The 19,807-nt window shown below is 37.2% G+C and overlaps 1 protein-coding gene across 1 annotated transcript in view; it reads right to left on the bottom strand.

Moving 5' to 3' along the window:
- Nucleotides 1-19,807, bottom strand: part of MS3_00010514 (uncharacterized protein) — a gene marked incomplete at its 5' end in the record, with an annotated part of 131,838 nt that overhangs the window by 86,742 nt on the left and 25,289 nt on the right. Inside the window, 6 exons of the mRNA XM_051218890.1 lie at nt 5,308-5,506; nt 6,765-6,998; nt 12,396-12,596; nt 15,084-15,473; nt 17,497-17,720; nt 19,228-19,291. Coding sequence (XP_051072719.1) covers nt 5,308-5,506; nt 6,765-6,998; nt 12,396-12,596; nt 15,084-15,473; nt 17,497-17,720; nt 19,228-19,291 — 1,312 coding nt within the window. The remainder of the gene's footprint in view (nt 1-5,307; nt 5,507-6,764; nt 6,999-12,395; nt 12,597-15,083; nt 15,474-17,496; nt 17,721-19,227; nt 19,292-19,807) is intronic.

Here is a 19,807-nt window from a genome sequence, read left to right on the forward strand (position 1 = left end):
CTTGCATTGTTGCTTAGAGTGGTCAGAAGACTCTGCATTTTGTCAGCGTCTTCGCCAAATAAAACTATGTCATCAGCATATTTCAAGTCAACAAGTGAACCTCCCGGTAGAAGTTCAACCCCTGTAAATTTAGATGAGGAGAGTGTTATCTCTAAAAGTACGTCAATGACAAAGTTGAACAAGAATGGGGAGAGTGGACAGCCCTGACGAACACCACTTGAGGTAATCAATTCTGATGACAGTTCGTCATAAGCTCTCACTCGACCAGTTGTGTTCGAGTAGAGAGCCTTTATAAGGTTAATGTACTTCTTTGGTACTCCTTTCAGTGACAAACACTGCCATAGAACCTTACGATCAACAGAGTCGAATGCCTCCTTAAGGTCGAGAAATACTACGATTGTGGGGCGTCTGAACGAATATCTGTGTTCTAGAACCTGACGTAGTGTGAATATCTGATCTATACAACCACGTCCAGGTCGAAAACCGGCCTGGTTTTCTCTAGTCTGCTCTTTACGAGCTTTGATTAGGCGTCGAAGTATTATTGAGGCTAATATTTTAGACACTATATTAGTCAAACTGATTCCTCTGTGATTGTCACAAGAGGACTTTTGTCCTTTCTTATAGACCGGCACAATCAGTGATTGAGACCAGTCAGATGGGATTACGTCCAGTTCGCAAATTCTATCTAAGACCTAAGTTAATCTCAATGATAATACTGGACCACCATCCCTAAAAATCTCAGGAGTAAACCTGTCAAGGCCTGCTGCTCTCCCTCGCTTCAGATTTCCTATGGCTTTTTGAACTTCGTAAAGGGACGGAGGACCTACATTAACTTGCCATTTAGGTTGGCCGGAGATCGTGGGAAACCGAAGTGTGGCTGAACGCCAGTTGAACTGATCCCTAAAGTGTTCTGCTCATCAGTCCAATCTTCTGGATTGAGAATGTATAATAATTTGTCCATCTTTCTCTGAGAGTGTTTCGCTAACGGTCGGGTTCCTAATACCGGTTTCCTTGACAATTCTGAACAATTGTCTGCTATTACCTATTGCCACTGCCTTTTCCATCTCTCTTGCTTTCGCTACCCACCACTGTTCACGATCATTGCATAGGCTTCTTGTCAGCTTGCGTTTAAGCTGACTCCGCTCTTCATCATGTTTAAAGCCAGATAGAATGAGTTTACGAGCATCTATCAGTGAGGTAGATGCTGTTGCGATCCAGTGTTTCTTCCTAACCTTGTGGTTTACTTTACTAGCAGATATCACTGCTGTTTCCACAGCTTTTCGGATATCATTCCATGCTGCATCGGGGTGGGCATCACATACATGGCTGCCTAACTGTTTTCCTAGTTGTTCCTGAAATATACTCTTAACTTGACTATCATTAAGTAGACCCCTAAGAGGTTTCCTTGCAGCGTCTTTCCTACGTCCAGTAAGACGCAAGCAAATACACGCTCGCACTAGAGCATGATCTGAATCTAAGCATGTGCTCCAGAATGAGTGATAGTCTTCTATCGAGCCACTCCATCGGTGGCTGGTAGCGATGTGATCTATTTGGATCCAACGTTGGGACGAATTAGGGGCCGCCATGTTAAAAGATGTTTTTCCTTATGCTTAAAGTTAGTATTTGCAAGGGACAGGCGGTTATCTGAGCATAGCTGCAACAGACGGTCACCATTATCTGTTCTTTGAGCCACGACGCTATAAGATCCACCTAGGTGTCTTTCCCTATCGCTTAGTTTACCTACTTGAGCATTAAAGTCACCGGTCACTATTACTACATCCGAGCGCTTAGCTTTTCGGAGAAGGTCCGAAAGCTTTCTGTAAAACTCACCTTTTACATCATCTGAGCTGCAGTCAGTGGGAGAATAGGCAGAGACGACGAAGAGGCAACGACGAGTGTCCCTATCTTTCCGGATTCTTACTGTTCCGTTCAGTCGGACAGCGCACAAACGGCTGTCTACTGGGATCCACTCTAAGAGAGCTAGTTCTGCCCTAGGACTTAATGCTATACCTACGCCGTCGAGGCCACGGGAAGCAGAATCAGGGCTTCCAGATACACGAAGTGTGAATCGAGTCGATTCTTTATTTTGGCATGGTGAGGTCAGATGAATGACGCTACCCGAATCCTGTATGCGCGTTTCGGAGACGCAGCAAACATCGACGGCTCGGGATTCTAAAGTCCTAGCTAAGGAAGCCTGCTGTCCTATTTGACACAGTGTTCGGACGTTAAAAGCTCCTACGTGTAGTTTAGAGAGTGGTTTCAGGAGACCAGGAGTAGCGTTCCACATACTTGAATCGTTTGCCCAAGCGGTGCGAGGTGATAAAGAGACGTGAGGAGGGCTAGTCAGGGAGATAAGAGTGGTAATAGGAGGTGTAGGAAATATTTGAATGTGACCAACTTGGTCTCGTGTGCTGTTACGGGTATGAGGGCTGATGTCACTTCCCGGCTGCCCACACCGTGGAAGGGTATTTCTTGAGGAACCTGAAAAGGAAATTGAATTAGTGTTTGTCTTGACGACCTGGGAGCGTGACCGCAGAGCCCAAGGGACAACTGCTTGAGGCCGGTCGCGCACGGCCTTTTTGTGGAAGGTTTTTGACGTGTTAGCTCCGTTCTTCAAAGGGCCTTACCGCCTGAGACGGAAATCCGTGAGGTAAGGTGAGGTGTGACATTTTGAGGGTCTACCTTTTCTAACCCCTTTCATTCCTTGTAAGAAGGCAGCATCGCTGTAGATGCTGGTTGTCCGAGGGAAACACCTTATTGCTGTCACACCCCTCTACAGTCAGCAGTACGACTTCGCCCTCAGACCTTGAGTTGCTGCTTTTAGTCTTACCGTTCTGCAATCGACCTGCCTGGCATGGTAGAACCTACAGGAACATATGTTCCAGCCAATATAGCTCGGTTGGGTCATCACGATAGACAAGCCCGACCACCGCGTCAAGGTAGCAGCTTCGGCCGGTATTGATGACATACAAAAATTCTGGAGAGAATGACGATTCTAACAAAAAGGAACAAACAAATATTTATCAGTATGGAGTTGTGGGGAAGGTTGGATTTCATAGAAGCCATGAACTGGTCCAAGTTAAACTACCGCTTAATACGTGGAAGCACTATACGGCCGTTTCGCCATAGTATAAAACGCTTTAGCAGAATGCGTGACCAGTGGAGTTATACTGGATCGAGTGTGAGGCAGTTACCCGTCGAAGACAATGGAAAATGATCGCACAATATTGTGGATTGATTGAACTTAGATACTTGCTTGCCGATTCAGTGGTCTAGAAGCTAAGCATTTGCACACGAGACCAAAAATACTGGGTTCAATTCCTCGGTGTGATGTCATGTTTGCGCATTCTTGAGGAGTCCCACATTGGGACAAAAAATAGTCTTCCAATGCCTCCATATTTTCAATGGGAAACAAATAGTTATTCGATAAGCTTGTTTACTGTTAAGAAAACAAACACTACTGATTCAGAAAGTTTAACCTTTAAAATAAATGATGCACGATGTTTTGTGATTAGGTTGGCTTACGATAGCCAGTATAAATGTCTTTGACTAAGATATTGTGTACTACAAATTTTTTTTCCGATAAGAAACCATTCTTCGAGCAGGAAATGACAAATGTAAAACAAGATTTAACACAGTAGTATCCAAACAGCATTACTAATTAGATTATTTGATTCAATCTCATAGACATTCCCTTTTTAATTGAACAACTCAACTGTAGTGTTAAAGGAAACACCTTTCGGTGATTTTATTTTATAGTAATCTAGAGACCATAAAGCTGGATATTAAAAATTCCCAAAACCAAATGATCTGAACAATTTTTAATGATGTTTTAAAACACTGGAAACAGTGTTGTTATTATTTAGTATAGTGATCAATAATGTCTGTTACTCAAACACTTGGGGCTGAATTTCTAACCAACTCTTAGCACATTGAAATCTACTGTGCTAGATCCAGGGGAAAAATTAAAGAAGAACGTAAGTATGAGAAGATTTGCAATCGACGATAGTTTGAATAAAGATAATTGCAGGTTCGTTGATGACCAAGATATTCTAGAGGTTTTTGAAAATATGTTAACATTGATAACTAAATCGGTAATTACTCAATCAGGATATGATAATTACCACTGAAACAATGGTGCATGGAGGACAGCTGGCAGATGTATTCCAAGTTAGGATCGGAGCTAAAATAGGCTGTTTATTCTCCCCCTTCCTCTTTCTTTTGGTGGTTGACTGGATTATGAAGACCCTGACATCTGAGGGGAACCAATTAGAAAATTCGGACACCGCAGATGATCTGGCCATCCTATCCCTTACACACAAACAAATGCAGAGGAAGACAACTAGTGTAGCAGCAACCTCTGCATCAGTAGGCCTCAGTATACACATAGGTAGAAGCAAGATCCTCAAATACAACACGGAGAACACCAACACAATCACACTTAATGGCGAAACTCTGTAAGATGTGGAATCCTTCACGTACCTGTGTGGTAGCATCATCGATGAAGAAGGAGGATCGGATGCAAACGTAAAGGCGAGGACTAGCAAAGCAAGGGCCACATTCCTACAATTGAAGAACATGTAAAACTCAAAACAACTGTCTGTCAATCAATATCAAAGTCAAAATCTTCAATACGAACATCAACTCAGTCAGTACTCTTGTACGGAGCTGAAACTTCGAGAACTACTACAACCATCATCAAGATCGTACAAGTATTTATATATAGTTGTCTACGCAAAATACTCAACATACATTCACCGGATACCATCAGTAACAGTCTATTGTGGGAGAGAATAAATCACCTCCCAGTTGAAGAGGAAATTAGGAAAAGACGTTGAAAGTGGATAGGACATACATTACGCAAATCATCAGAATGCATCATGAGACAACCCATAACATGGAATCCTGAAGGGAATCGGAAAAGAGGAAGGCCAGAGAAAACATTACGTCAGGAAATAGAAGCAGACATGAAAAAGATGAATAACAACTGGAAAGAGCTGGAAAGGATTGCCCAGGACAGGGTTGGATGAAGAGTGCTGGTGGGTGGTCTATGCTCCTCCAAGAGGAGTAACAGGCGTAAGTAAGTAATATGATAATTAATCCATCGTTTTTTAATTCTCTGAAAGGTTACTACTGAACACTGATTCGATAAAATATTTTTTCAGGTCCAGAAGACTTTAAGAGAAAATCTCGAAGATTCTAGACAATTGCAATACAAAAGCAACAGATAAACATTTGCAAATATATTAATATAACTGATTTGTTTCTATCTAGGAAACAATAGATTGACTTTAAAAATAAGCTTACCAGTAAACAAAAGTAAATTCCCTAAATCAAAAGTATTTCTTCTACATTCTAAAGAAGAGTATACATCAATTACATGACCAAAACGCAACACAGGAGGCATAAACTGATGTTGACAGTTTATATGTGAATCGGCAAACTCTTTGTTAATCAATATTAGATCGCCGATAGATTCAAACCAACCATTGATTACAAGTGACACCTTAATTAATAGTAGATAAATGAAAAGAATTAATCCACAAATTATCATAAATATAAAAACTTAAGAATAAATCTGTGAAGACAGTTCACGGGTAAACTTGAAAAAACCGTAAGAAGCTCAGAAAGAGCCGAAGATATTCCATTCAATCACCTTTTGGAAGAATATTTCAGAATCCCTATGTGTAGCTTCCCTGTTGGACAAATTGCTAATAACCCCCTGTATGCGGATTGGAGGACTGTAATGATTATTTCGTTTTTTACTAAAAACTATAAATACCTGACAGTTTTGTTCCACAATTGACACTATTTAGAATAGTTTTCCTTTAACTTGTCTTCTGTCTTCTCGTTTACGACTTGGATGGTTCTAGCGTTTGAATGCTCAAGTTGTACGTGGTATATTAAGAATCTAAGCTCTACATATAACAAAACCTCAATTAAATCAAAGAAGACCATCAAACTTTTTGCAATGACTACTTTTCAGAACTTGATTCGTTGAATAATGGGTCACATAAATCACCTGATTTACTCAAGAATCTTCAGAAAATGTTTATGAAAATGATTATCTCTAAATCTAAACGGCATTATCACTGTGACTATTTAAGGAATGACAGATCATATTGTGGAGCTTGAATATGGATCACCGATATTCAGTCTGTGAACTGAATGACAAGATTCTAAACTCCAAAATGAGCATAAGTTCAATCAAGTATCTAAGTACATTTTGCTCATCAGTGGTGACTAACACGAAACTTAGAGCTAGGGTTTCGTACAGATTATCCCCAATTATCTAAAATATATGGAAATTTCTACCCAAGTGTCATTGACAATCAATAACTAAAATCACCCACTTCAATCATAGCAATATCTATTCTCCGAAAATTATACTTGACAACTCAATTATTGATGAGCCCCTCTGGGTCTACCACCGGTCCTAAGCCCGGATAAAGAAGGGGGGGTTGAACATGAGGTTAGCAACCCCATACCGCAGAAAACTAACTCGCTAAAAAAACGCTAACCAGAACAAACAATAATAATAACCATTTAAACTCTGCCCTGGGAGTTGGAAGGTTTTCATCTAAAAGAGTTATAACGCCTTATGGTGAGAATCGATTTCCTTTGGAAGTCACAAGATTGATTTTCTTTCTGGCAACCAGAGCAACCGTTAATTTAGATACATGGAATACTCGTACAATGTGACTCCTTTTAAAAGTTTAGAAAGAAAAGAAACAAAAAAAAAGCAAAAAACTAATTTAACATACTTTTGCATTGAAATAGTTTATCCATTCAATATATAAAAATAAATGATTCCATTCATCATAAATATTACATTCTTTAGGAAAATCTAAGCATAAATCACTAAGCAATACAATTTCATTTGTATTCCCCTTCAATGATATAGATGTTTCATTATAGTCTAATGTTGTATTCTCTTTATTGATTGACATTTCAACAATACGAATATATATACATGAATAAATAGATGATATCCATATCTGTTAATGTAAATGAAAGGAAAGAACATTAATAACAGTTATATCCGTATGAGAATTATGAATGGTACCTTTGGGGATCCATTTATGGACCAATAGTAAACGTATATTTTTATCGTATAATTGTTAAATCACTAAACTGTTCATATTCATGTCCCTCTTATCATAAGCTTAATTTTGACTTATGAACTATTATTATACAATTTACCATTCTTGAGTTATACTCAAGTCTATCAATTACTACCTCCCATATTCACAGCCACATTTGGCTAAATCTTGTACAAATGTTGTTTCCTATTTTATGGTACGATGTGGTCTGTCTGGTCGGTATATAAACCCAGTGCATGATTAATACCGCAGAGGCTGAGATTGGTGTTCTGTACTTAACAGGCTGGGCTAGGCTGGGAGTAGAACCGATAAGGATTCTAGAATGCTCGTACGGGTTTTTATGCGTCATTGGTTTGATCGATAATTCACTGCTATCTAATTGGCGGTATCATGACGTTATACATTAACAGGGCACACAGGCCACAAGTTATAACAATGACATATACAAGTTACAAATTTAGATCATGTAAAGTATTTAACCTGATTACTCAATCAAATAACCAATAAATAAACATAGTCAATAAGAACTGATATAACACAACAAACAAAAACAAATCGATTAGATTTGAATATCTAATTTCCTACTGCTATTCAAAGCACTTACTGGTAAGCGTCATTGATGAACACAGTGAATCTGATACAGATGTGAAGGCAAAGCAAGAGCAGCCTATTTACAACTGAGAAACATCTGGAACTCAAAACAACTGTCTGTCAACCAACACCAAACTCAGAATTTTCAATACAAATGTCAACACAGTTCTACTATATGGGGTGGAAACCAGAAGAACTACGAAAGCAATCATTCAGAAAATACAAGTGTTTATTAATAGTTGTCTATGCAAAATACTTCGGACCCGTCAGCCAGGAACTATCAGCAACAACCTACTGTGGGAGAGAACAAACCAGATCCCAGTGGAGAAAGAAATCAGGAAGAAGTGCTGGGAGTCGATAGGACACACATTGAGGAAAGCATCTAACTGCGTCACAAAACAAACCCTCACATGTAATTTTCAAGGCCAAAGGAAAAGAGGAAGACCAAAAACACAATACACCGAGAGATGGAGACAGACATGAGAAGAATGAACATTAATTGGATAGAACTAGAAAGGAAGGCTCAGGACAGAGTGGGTTGAAGAATGCTGGTCAGCGGCCTATGCTTCACTGGGGGTAACAGGTGTAAGTAAGTAGGCAATTGAAAGCGCTACTGAAACTAAAAGGTTCGATGACAAATATTGAATTGAGATCATCAATTGGTCAATGCTAGGCTACTATTAAAAACTTGGGAGACCAATGACCAACTTCGAGACGTAATTTTCGGAGTTTGAGTGAGAAGACGCGACTAGTGGAGCTAATATGTGTCAAGTGTGAGGCAGTTACCCATTGAAGACAATCGAAAATAGTCGCACAGTATCGTGGATTGGTTGAAGTTAGACATTAGCACCGAGGGATGACGGTTCAGTGGTTTAGAGGTTAAGCATTCGTACGTGAAACTGAAGGTCCTGTGTTGGAATCCCTCATGCAGGATCGTGGATGTGCATTGTTGGAGATTCCCATACAAGGACGAAATGGCTACCCAGCACTTCCAGGTTTTTAATGGTCGTTTAACATTGATTAATTCATTATGTCAATCAAAAGATCTGTCTTAGTTTAAAATCATACACTAGTGTACACCTTAAAACTCAGAATGACAGTGGTTCAATAAGCTCCAGATGTTGTGGAGTAAAAATGATCAAATTAGACCAGTTAGTAGGTGGAATTTCAATGACTTACATTTCCAAATTAAAAAGATTTATGTTGAATCTAGCCACTAGTAAAAAACAAGATCATTATTTATTTTAACAGTATGTATGACTTTTTTCAGACATCTTTTACCCCAACGATGGATATTAGCCGTAAGAGATGTCAGAAACCTTGGAACATAAATCTCCAAAAGCCCACATAAACGAACAGAAACATATTTGTCTAACATAGCAACACAATGATTTGTCACAAAAACAAAGAGAATTAGCCATCAACAAGAAATTAGGCAAAACAACGTAAATCGTAAAAACAGTAAGCTTAAAATGACAGTTTTTGAAGGAGTCTGTAGTTGTTATTGCTAGAAACTGTAAGGCATATGTACATAGAAAAAGCAACCTAAACTTCCACAACGTTTGTCCTGCTGCCAGTAAGGGGTTGTAGAGACCGTTGAATTCCATTGAAATCATGAAGCGATCTAAGTTAGACCACCATTAACGACCTAGAAGTACTGGACAGACGTTTCGTCCTAGTATGGGACCAAATTAATGTGTACCAAAGAATTCACACACACGAATCGAAACCAGGACATTTGGTTTCGCGCAAGCATGACTGACGTTCTGTCATAGAACCAGACAGTTGTGTTTACCGGTAAAGTTCGATGAAAACTGTAATAAATAATTGTCTGAAAGAAAATTCGATACCCTAGAACAAACATAAATAAAAGTAATATTGAATAACGAAGACGAAAGAATACAAGTCAGTTTGTCAGTCGTAAGATAGGGCCTGACAAGTAAGCACATCGTTCCAAGTGAGATGAGATTGTCAAGCCAATTCCATGATTAGTAAAAGTAGTAACAGAATCAGTAGTGACTGAAAAGATGGAATGTCGAAGATACGATTCGGGAAGAAAACATGGTTTGGCGAAATAAAAACAAGAATACGTTATAAAGAATTAGAAGATAAAAAACGAATACCCCTGTGCCATTGCAAACGATTCCCAGCCACGTAATTCAAATTCTCTAACCTCTAGTTACGATGATCACACGGAGCCCAACCAGGTAGTCTACATCTACTAACCTGACTCAGTCCAAATGTCAATGACTTCATGGACTCATACTATGTATTGATACAAACTCTCCTAGCATTCTTCCAGCCTTCTCCTACACCAGACATCAACCGTTGAGATAGGCGGCGGTTCGGAATACGTAATAGGTATCCTAACCATCTCAGTTGGTGAAGATTTACTACATATTCGAAAGATTTTCCAATCTTACCTAGTAACCCATTTCTAAATCACACATTGCTTACCCGATAGTCCCAAAACACAGGATCAATGAATCCAAGACACCTATGATCGAATACTAGTAAACCAGGAATATTCTCTCCGAGCAAGGACAGCATTCTTACAGTTGAAGAACACATGGAACCCAAAACAACTGTCTGCATGCCAACGTCAAAGTCAGAATCTTCAATTCGAAGGTTAAGACAGTTCTGTTGTACACATCTAAAACTTCAAGAACTACCACAACCATCGTCGAAAAAGTACAAGTATTTATAAAACACTTGTTAACGAACCAAAGAACACATTGAGTCAGTAATCGGAACCATCCATTTTGATTATCTGTTTAGGCAGCAGAACAGATGTATTTTTGACGGTACTACTATTTTTATTTCAACTGTTTCTTGTCATAATACTAACATCCCTATAACATACTTTCTCCCAATCTCGTTACTTTTATATTCACAACAATGTTCTAGTCTCAGATCAGATCAAAATTTTCGTATTACAATGATGCAGTGGCAGATGTCCAAACACTATTGCTTTATTTATTTATTTGTTTATTTAAACACATATACATTGGTACAAGAAGGCACCAAACAGATATGCACCACATAAATCATTCGATTTGTATGAGAGCCAGGATACTGTTCGGGTGTCCAAACCAAAGCAGGTGGTTTTCTTAGGGGGCCAAACCCAGAATCGTTGACCTAAAGGTCTAATCCACGAGGCAGTGGAGCAACGTTAGGAGATGCAGTCCCATGGTAGACGGTGACCAACGATTTGTTCCTTCAGCATACTGGAGCCCACATCATATCACAATGTGTAGACTTCTTATAACCGTGCGAATTGAGACCCTCATCTATACAATCTGATCAACAGATTTCATTCAGTAAAATTTACCCTTAAGTTACGTAATGTAAGTTATATCACAGCTAGAAATTACAAAAGATCAATATACCTAATTACAATCAAAACAAGTTGAAATAATTCTGAAATATTAACCGTGTGTTTTCTATTTAAATAGAAACACATAAAAGCCTGTGTATATCAGGTTACTATTTAAGTATCAAGGCAATCGAAATGTAAAACACGTTTGTACAAAATACTATACAACTTGACTAAACAACAACAATTCAATTATGGTGTGTGTGTGTGAAGTAGTTAGTTAATAGTAGCAGTGGATAGTTGTTGGGTGATATTGCATGTAAGACATTAAATGACGGTTCAGTAGTTTAAAGATTCAACATTCATAGTGAGAACAGACGGTCCTAAGTTCGATTTCCTATAGGATCGTGAATGTATATTGTTGAAGAAGAGTTTTATAGTAAGATGAAATCGCTAGCCACTGTTTACCAGTTTTGAATAGTTTTCTAATTAAGGTGGGAATGAAGAAATTCAATCAATTCAATAAACTAACTACAGTAACAAGAAAAGTGTCTGTGTCACATGAAAATATTCCACGCATTAGCAAAGGATCAGTAAGAAGCATCAACTTTCTTTGAAAGTCTTGCTGTTCTTGAGATATTAATATATCGAACTCATTGTACACAAAGCTTATCGAAGCAATACTTGCTGTAAGTATTTATCGTTCAGTAATAGAATTGTATTTAAGAACAACAATTGTATCAATCAATTAATAAGGACCAATAAATATAACAATGAACCAGAATAACGTCATTCAAAGAAATGCTTGTAGGTGGCTTCTCGGCTCATTAATTATATTTTGACATAAATTTAAGAGTATGCTTTCCTTGAATAATTCGTTAAGTAATCAATATTGATTAAAGGAATTATATGCTCATATCTAAATCCCTACAGCTGAACTCAGACCAGACTTATTTTCCTTCAGGAGGGAGTGGTGATACAATCAGTTATTCAGATATTGACCGAATGTTAAGCTGACGCAATTGGACAAGATTTGACTTCTTGTTCTACGGCTAGGGCTTATCAGACTTCAAAGATAAGTGAAGTCGTCGACGTGTTCGACTAATCCACTCTTTATCCTTAGCTTAGGTGCTGACATAGCCCAGTCCTGAAGCAACAATTTGTATTTAGAAGAGAAGGAACGCATCCCAAACATCCTGGCATTGTTGCTCAGTGCCATCAAAAGACTCTGTAAGAAAAGTAAATTCCCATTTAGTACGTCAGTAACCGTATTGAACAATTTCTTTAACAGCTATGGCAATTCGGTTCTTACAGATTCTAGTACAATATTTCTTTATAAAAATCAGTAAAGTGAAATTATTAACACGAAAACTGTATACTCATACTTGAAGCGAGAGGTGACTACGATTAGTTGAACAAGGTGGTAATGTGTTTGTGGTATTTATCGATGATTGATATCCAGATTGATTGTTGTGACATAAGGATGAAGATAGTATATCCAAACTGATGAAATGTTGTAACTGATTTAATTGTACAAATTGAAATAGATCCACTTCAGATAATTGATTGAACTTAGGTTTAACCTTCTAACAAATAATCATAATAGTAAATATGATTATTATTATTATTATTATTATAACAAAGTTAAATATACACTTTAATAATAATAATGATATATATATATATATATATATATATATATATATATATATAATGTCATTCTATTGACTTTCATCTTTGCCTTTCTTCCTGTCTGTGCTTCAGTACGTGAAGATCGGATGATATAAGTGAGAATATCACAGAGGAGTATCGCTTCCTTTGAAATTGTAAATACATTTTGTTGATGAGTGTCGACTAGTGAAAAACCTATGCCCAGAGCATCTATTTGACTATCATTCAGTTAGTCTGTCATAAGCAATGTAGAACCTAAGTTATCATAAAATATTGGCACAAAGAGATAAATATATAAAGATGAAAACCAGAGTAATGAGCATTGTAGTAATATCAGTGGTAGTAAAAAGATTCAGGTACAAAGAATATGATTTGAGTTAGTCAGTCAGTCAGTGATCTACAACGTAGGATCAGGCACATATGTGCATCGGTCCAAGTTGCCATATTTCATTAGCACAACAACATGAACACTGAATTCATAGCAGTAGTTAATTCAATGGTGGTAATATATAAAAGAAAGATTGCATATAAGGATATAGTACGCAAGGAAAGAATTAGTTGGTAGAATGAAAGATATGAAGCGAATTTTGATCTCATAGTTTAAGGTAAGACAGAGTGATATAATTCGAGAGGTAAAATGAATTCATCGCACAAGAAGAAATTTCAGATTCAGGATCTGAGAGAAAAGAGTTAATGTATCTGCGTCAATATAACTGAGTCAAAGAGACGTTACCCAACAACTCCAACCATTAGTCATGATAATGGCATGAACCCCAACCAGGTACTCAGAATCAATCTATATGGTTCAGACCATAAGTCAACAACTTAATGCACTGGTCGCAAATTTTAGTTTAACCACTCTGTCGGTTGTTGTAAACACAATTGAAAGCTTGAAATGATTCAAAAATACAATAGATCCTACTCAATAGTATACTTGAACTGTACTGCGTATAAGAAAATCAAAGCTTTTTACGTAGACAGGGACATACAGTGTAATTCTGAAAGCGAAAATCCAGCATATTTAATTATAAGAGCTTGTGTTTTCTAATCTCGATATTCAAAAATAGATTGATCAGTCATTATAAGTTCATTATGTTCCTTTGAACATATAATTTAGTAATAAATGGATTAACATATCAAGAAATTAGGCGTAGTGACTATAGTAACTAAGATGTTAAACTGGTGATCAGTGGTTTCTACTCCTAATGTGAACAAAAACACCATGATTAGTAGATATATCTGCTATGTTTGAAGAGATTACGAGATCAATGAGAAATCGGCGAACGGAACGAAGGATCAGCAACACAACGACAAGATGGCGTCCCAGCCACGCTAACTAGACAGAGAAGTCCAGGTTCAGAAGGGGGGGAATGTATTTCACAATCAGACAAAAGCACGAACAACAAGAAGCACAACTCAAGCATATATATACAGCATAAAATGTTCTTGGGAAACGTCACAATATAGCATATTATAAAAAGGAGCGAACCAATGATATTTAAGATCCTGCCAAGTGGGAAATACAATATAAAGGTGAAAATGGGCACTTTTAGCGCGAAAGTGAGAAATTCAAATCTATAAAATAAAATTACAAAAATAAGACGTTTGTCAAGTAATCTTTCGGGATTTACCATCCTAAACAACCTCCAATCCCAAATATATTAAATCTCATATATTGGATTCAGCTGTCAACTATCAGCCAATACAAATATGATCGATAAACCCAGTAAAATAATTTCAATGATAGAAATTTTAAAAAATTACAATGTTGTCGAAAAAAATTGTATCAGAAGGGGTTTTTGTGAATATTATAGTAATTTCAATAGTTCAGATTATGGATCAATTGAAGCTGGACCACCATGGAAAACCTGGAAGCATTGTACAGCAATTTCGTCCTAGCATGAGACTCCTCAGCAGTGCACATCCACGATCACGCCTCACGAGATTCAAAACCAGGACCAACCGGTCTCACGTGCAAACGCTTAACCACTAGATCACTGAGCCGGCCAGCATTCAACAGTGTTAATGTCTAACTTCAACCAATCCACAAAATTGAACTGCACGTCTATCATTGTCTTCAGTGAGTTACTATCTCACAACAGACCCGGTTGAACTCCACTGGTCACTGCTTCTCACTAGAACTTCAGGAAATACCTTTTGAAACCAGTCACTACTGAGTATATGCTGATTAGTATCCGAATGGGTTTTTTCTTGTGGATATTATAGCAATTTCAACAGCTGAAATCATAAGTCTTCGTTTAAATTTTAAATAACATTTATTCATATAGATAACTTGGTAGTTAAGATTCTCCTCAATACAACATTGAACCAATTATCATTCATATTTTAAAAAAAAAGAGAGGGAATAAAACGATTTAACTGGGGAAATACAAAAGGCTCACCATATTATTTAATTGTTTTCCATGTAAACAAAACCAAGTCGACAATCCTAAACTATGATTATCAGTAGTATAATTAAACGAAGTAGACAAAAATGATTGATTACTCCGGTGATTAATAATGGTTGATAATGGAAAAATATAATTTAATAATTTTTGATATAAAATTTGGTGATTATCAACTTCATATTGATTATCTTCAAATGCTAACGCATAAGAATAATGATGAGAGCACATATTAGTACATTGTAGAATAGGATAATGTAGCTGTCCATATTGATAATTTAAGAGATGAGTGTTTAATAATATCGGCCAAATGGTATATATGGTTGGCATTAGAACATTATTTGTTTGAATCGAATCAATCAGTAAATTGAACATTTGACATGTAACCTTAAAAAGAGAGAGAAAATGAAAAAGAAAGTAAAACTGCCCCCAAATGCCCTGGTATGGCCGAGAGTGAGGAGAGTCCGCTCTCCCTCTTGAAATGCTCTGACATGGCCACGCGTATATAGCCTCTGCCAGGGAAGTCCTACTCATTGCCTTCTCGTGGCATTACTGTTGTTTACGAAATTGAGAGGACGAAAAGTGAATGTCCGGCGCTTTAACCGGATTCCAAACCAATGCTCCACATGGGCTCCAGTATCCTGCGGGAACAAATGGCGTATGAACCAATTGTCGGTCACCGGCTACCATGGGACTGCATCTCCTTACGGTACTCCACTGCCTTGTGGACCAGACCTTCAGGTCGAAGGCTCGAGGAGTGGCCCCCTAAGAAAATCACCTGCTTCGGTTTGGGCACCTGGGCAGTATCACAATCCTCCCACATATCGAATGAGATTTGTGTAGCGCATATGTATTTGGTGCCTTCTTGTACCAGTATCTATGTGTTAAAATAATAATAATAATGACGTAACTACAGAACTTTATAAAGCATGCTAGTGAAGAGGAACTTTATAAGAATTTGATATAAAAATCGAAAATTTAACTTATAAATGATAAATTATGTTATTTTCATACTTAATCTACTTATTTACAACTGTTTTTCCTTGTGGAGCTTGGCTGCCAATCAGGATTCTTCAACTAACTCTGTCCTTGGCTCACTTTTCAAGTTGTTTCCATGAGCTATTTATCTTTTTAATGTCTGCTTCCAATGGCCAGTACAATGTGTTATTTGTTCTTTTTCTTTTCAGGATTTCATGTTATTGGACTGCTTTGTGATGCACTTCAGTGATTTCCACAATGTGTACAATTCACCTACATTTTATTTCCATATTTTCCTCTTCACCTGGAAGTTGGTTGGTTTTCTGATACACTAGATTGTTGCTGATATCCGAGAAAAGAAAATGGAGTATCTTGCGTAGACAACCTTTTATAAATACTTGTACCTTTTTGATGATAGTTGTAGTAGCTCTGCAAGCTTTAGCTCCACCTGAAGCCCTTATGGAATAACTGCTGGTCAAAAGCCTGGATAAAGGTGGAGAAGTTCGGCAGGAGGTTAGCGACCCAATCTTGTAGAGAAGGACTTTTCTAAAGAACGCTAGCTTGAATCACTCGGGTAAATAAATAAATGTTTAGTTGGTTTGTGGAGATTGTTACAGTCTATAGTTTATTTTACAAACTGATCCTACTTAGACAATTCATAATGAAGGTTACTCATACTACGACGAAACAGCATCAGCATACGACAATCCATTAGATAAGTGTACACTTACACTGTGGATATGGTATTGTCTACTAACCAGTTTGTTCATACGACGAATTCTCAATAAATATGCAAGTTAGTCACATCATGAACAAATATCTCTTAGACAACATATTACGAACCTTGAATCTGACTGGCGGACATTCGAATTCTCGATAAAATATAAAACCCACGAGTAAAGCTGCAGATTCTTCATAGTAACGCACATCAGTAAACATAGACTTTATTTGTAATGTTACGTCTACCGATATGAAATAACTTAAATTGATATTCATATTGTAAATATCTGTTTTATAGATTTTATCAATTCTCTAGGAGAAAGTTGAACACGTCATCGATCGTTGATTCATAGAAAATTATCACAATATTTAGCTTGTACTTATTACAAGTTGATCTCAGATGAGTTGTTCCTGAAAACCAAGTAGCACTGGGCAGCCGTTTCGTCTTAATACTCAATAATGCACAACCACGAACGCATAAGCGGTTGAACTCAGAATATCCAGATCTTGCAGTGAATGTTTAACCATTAGAGTAGCTTAGTTTAGACCCAATGTTATAAATCCAACTTCAATCATTTCGTGATATAGCGCAATGATTATCAAATCCCTACTGCAATCAAATCATCGCAATACGTAAGTAATAAATTGACATCGAAATATAAAAAATGACAGTTGAACAACAACAGTTAATTAATTAAAACCCTCTACTTACGTATGGATATATACTATTGATTGCATGAAGCGTAGCAGGCTTCGTATCCTGTTCTGTAAGGTCATCATCATGATGAGTAGTAATGCGTTGGTATTTATGGTTATTACCTTTGTTAAGACTGTTACCGCCTTCAATATTTTGTATTTGTCTTAAATCTTTCAATATCAGCTGCATAAAGTGTTTTACAGATTTCACACTTAATACACCAAGTGGTTGTGAATAGTCTGTACAAAATTGAATTGGTCGAATATATTGTGGTATCATGAAACATCGTAATAAATCTAAACAGCTTAGTCGAATAACTAGATATATATGTGCGTAGATGTATAGAGATGAAGTATCGAATATAGAGGAAAAAATAGAGAAGAAAAAATTGGTTAAAACTGCGCACAGAAAAAAAATGTACACAACAGAGATAAGTAAGAAACTTATAACACGAACAATTGTAAAATACCGTTATAAGGGTTTGTAACGATTGTTGAATCTCATCACATGCTCAGTGATAACTAATTTCAAGAGAATTCTAGAATTCTAATGAGACGATGTGATTGGTGGAGCTAAATTATGTTGGATATGAAACAGTTACCGGTGCAAGAAAAATGGAAGATGGTTGAGCAATGTCGCGAGTTAGTTGAAACCAGACATGTACATCACTGAACTCTGACTCAACATACTAGAGGTTAAACGCATTTTGAGAGACCTGAAGGTTAACAGTTCGATCTGAAGTGCAGTATGGATGCGCGCTGCCAAGAAGTCTCACACTAATACAAAACAAGAGTTCAATGCTCCCTGATTTTCTATGGATATCTAACAGAGTTTGATTCGTGATATTAATAAAATTGTAATTATTTAGTTATTTATTTAAACACATAAACATTGGTACAATAAGGCACTAAATAGATATGCTCTACACAAATCATTCGATTTGTGTGAGGGCTGTGATACTACCCGGGTGCCCAAGCCGAAGCGCGTGGTTTTCTTAGGGGGCCACACCCCGAGCCTTTGACCTAAAAGTCTAACCCACAAGGCAGTGGAGCATCGTAAGGAGATGCAGTCCCATGGTAGCTGGTGACCAACGATTGGTTCATACGCCATTTGTTCCCGCAGGATACTGGAGCCCATGTGGAGCATTGGTTTGGAATCCGGTTAAAGCGCCGGACATTCACTTTTCGTCCTCTCAATTTCGTAAACAACAGTAATGCCTCGAGAAGACGGTGTGTAGGACTTCCCTGTCAGTGGTTGTATGCACGTGGATATGTGAGAGCATTTGGAGAGGGAGAGCTAACTCCCCCCCCACTCTCGGCCTTACCAATGCATTTGGGGGCCCTAACTGAAACTATTTATGTAAAGGTTAGTAATACTATCCTGTTGCCCACAATCGAATTAGGTAAAATACATTTTGAAACAAAGAAACATTTGTGATTGAAACACGTGTCACTTAATTGGTAAATTATCACGGTACAATATTATCAAATGAGATATATAATCTTTCTAAAAACAAATTGTCATCTTTCATCATAAATGTGATTCATTATCTGTGAGGACGGCTCATGGATGAACTCGAGGAAGCTCTAAGAAGTTCAGAATGAGTCGAAGATATTTAGAAGTCATATCATTTTCAATAGTTACTTCTAATTACATAAATATACGATAAAAGATAAACGTTTTCATTAGAAACCTAACTTCATTTAATTGAGTTAAATGTAAATGTTACATAAGAAGTTAACTTACTTGAACACTTTGATAAATTAGTCATTAATTTTAAAATCTCCTCAATTAAATTATTTATATTAATCTGAAAAGATACAAAAACAAACGAACTATTCCATTAGTGATAGAAATTAGTTCCATTAGTCAGTCAGATACAACGAAGGATCAGGCATATATATGCATCAGTCCAAGATGGCATACTTCATAAGCACAACAAGATGAACAACGAATTCATAGAAGTAGTTAATTCAATGGTGGTAATATATGAAGGAAACATTGCATATAAGGATATAGTACAGGAAGAAAGAATTAGCTCGTAGAAAGAAAGATATGAAGCGATTTTAATATCATAGTTTAAGGGAAGACAGAGAGTGTATACACCAACACCATTGTGATAGATTCTGAGGTATGTCACCCGGAGTCTCCAACTAACTAGAAATTAGTTCAAGTAGAAATCAACATTTTATGTCATTCATAGAAATGTATTCACTACAGATTTGGCGAAACTATAATTTATCACGTATAGAACAACAGGTCTCGGATTTTGGCGCTAAATTCATTCATCCATTTGGGTAAATATAGCTTTGGCATTATAGCTGTT

This window comes from Schistosoma haematobium, chromosome ZW (genome assembly GCF_000699445.3).
Source record: "Schistosoma haematobium chromosome ZW, whole genome shotgun sequence".
In the NCBI taxonomy this organism is placed as follows: domain Eukaryota; kingdom Metazoa; phylum Platyhelminthes; class Trematoda; order Strigeidida; family Schistosomatidae; genus Schistosoma; species Schistosoma haematobium.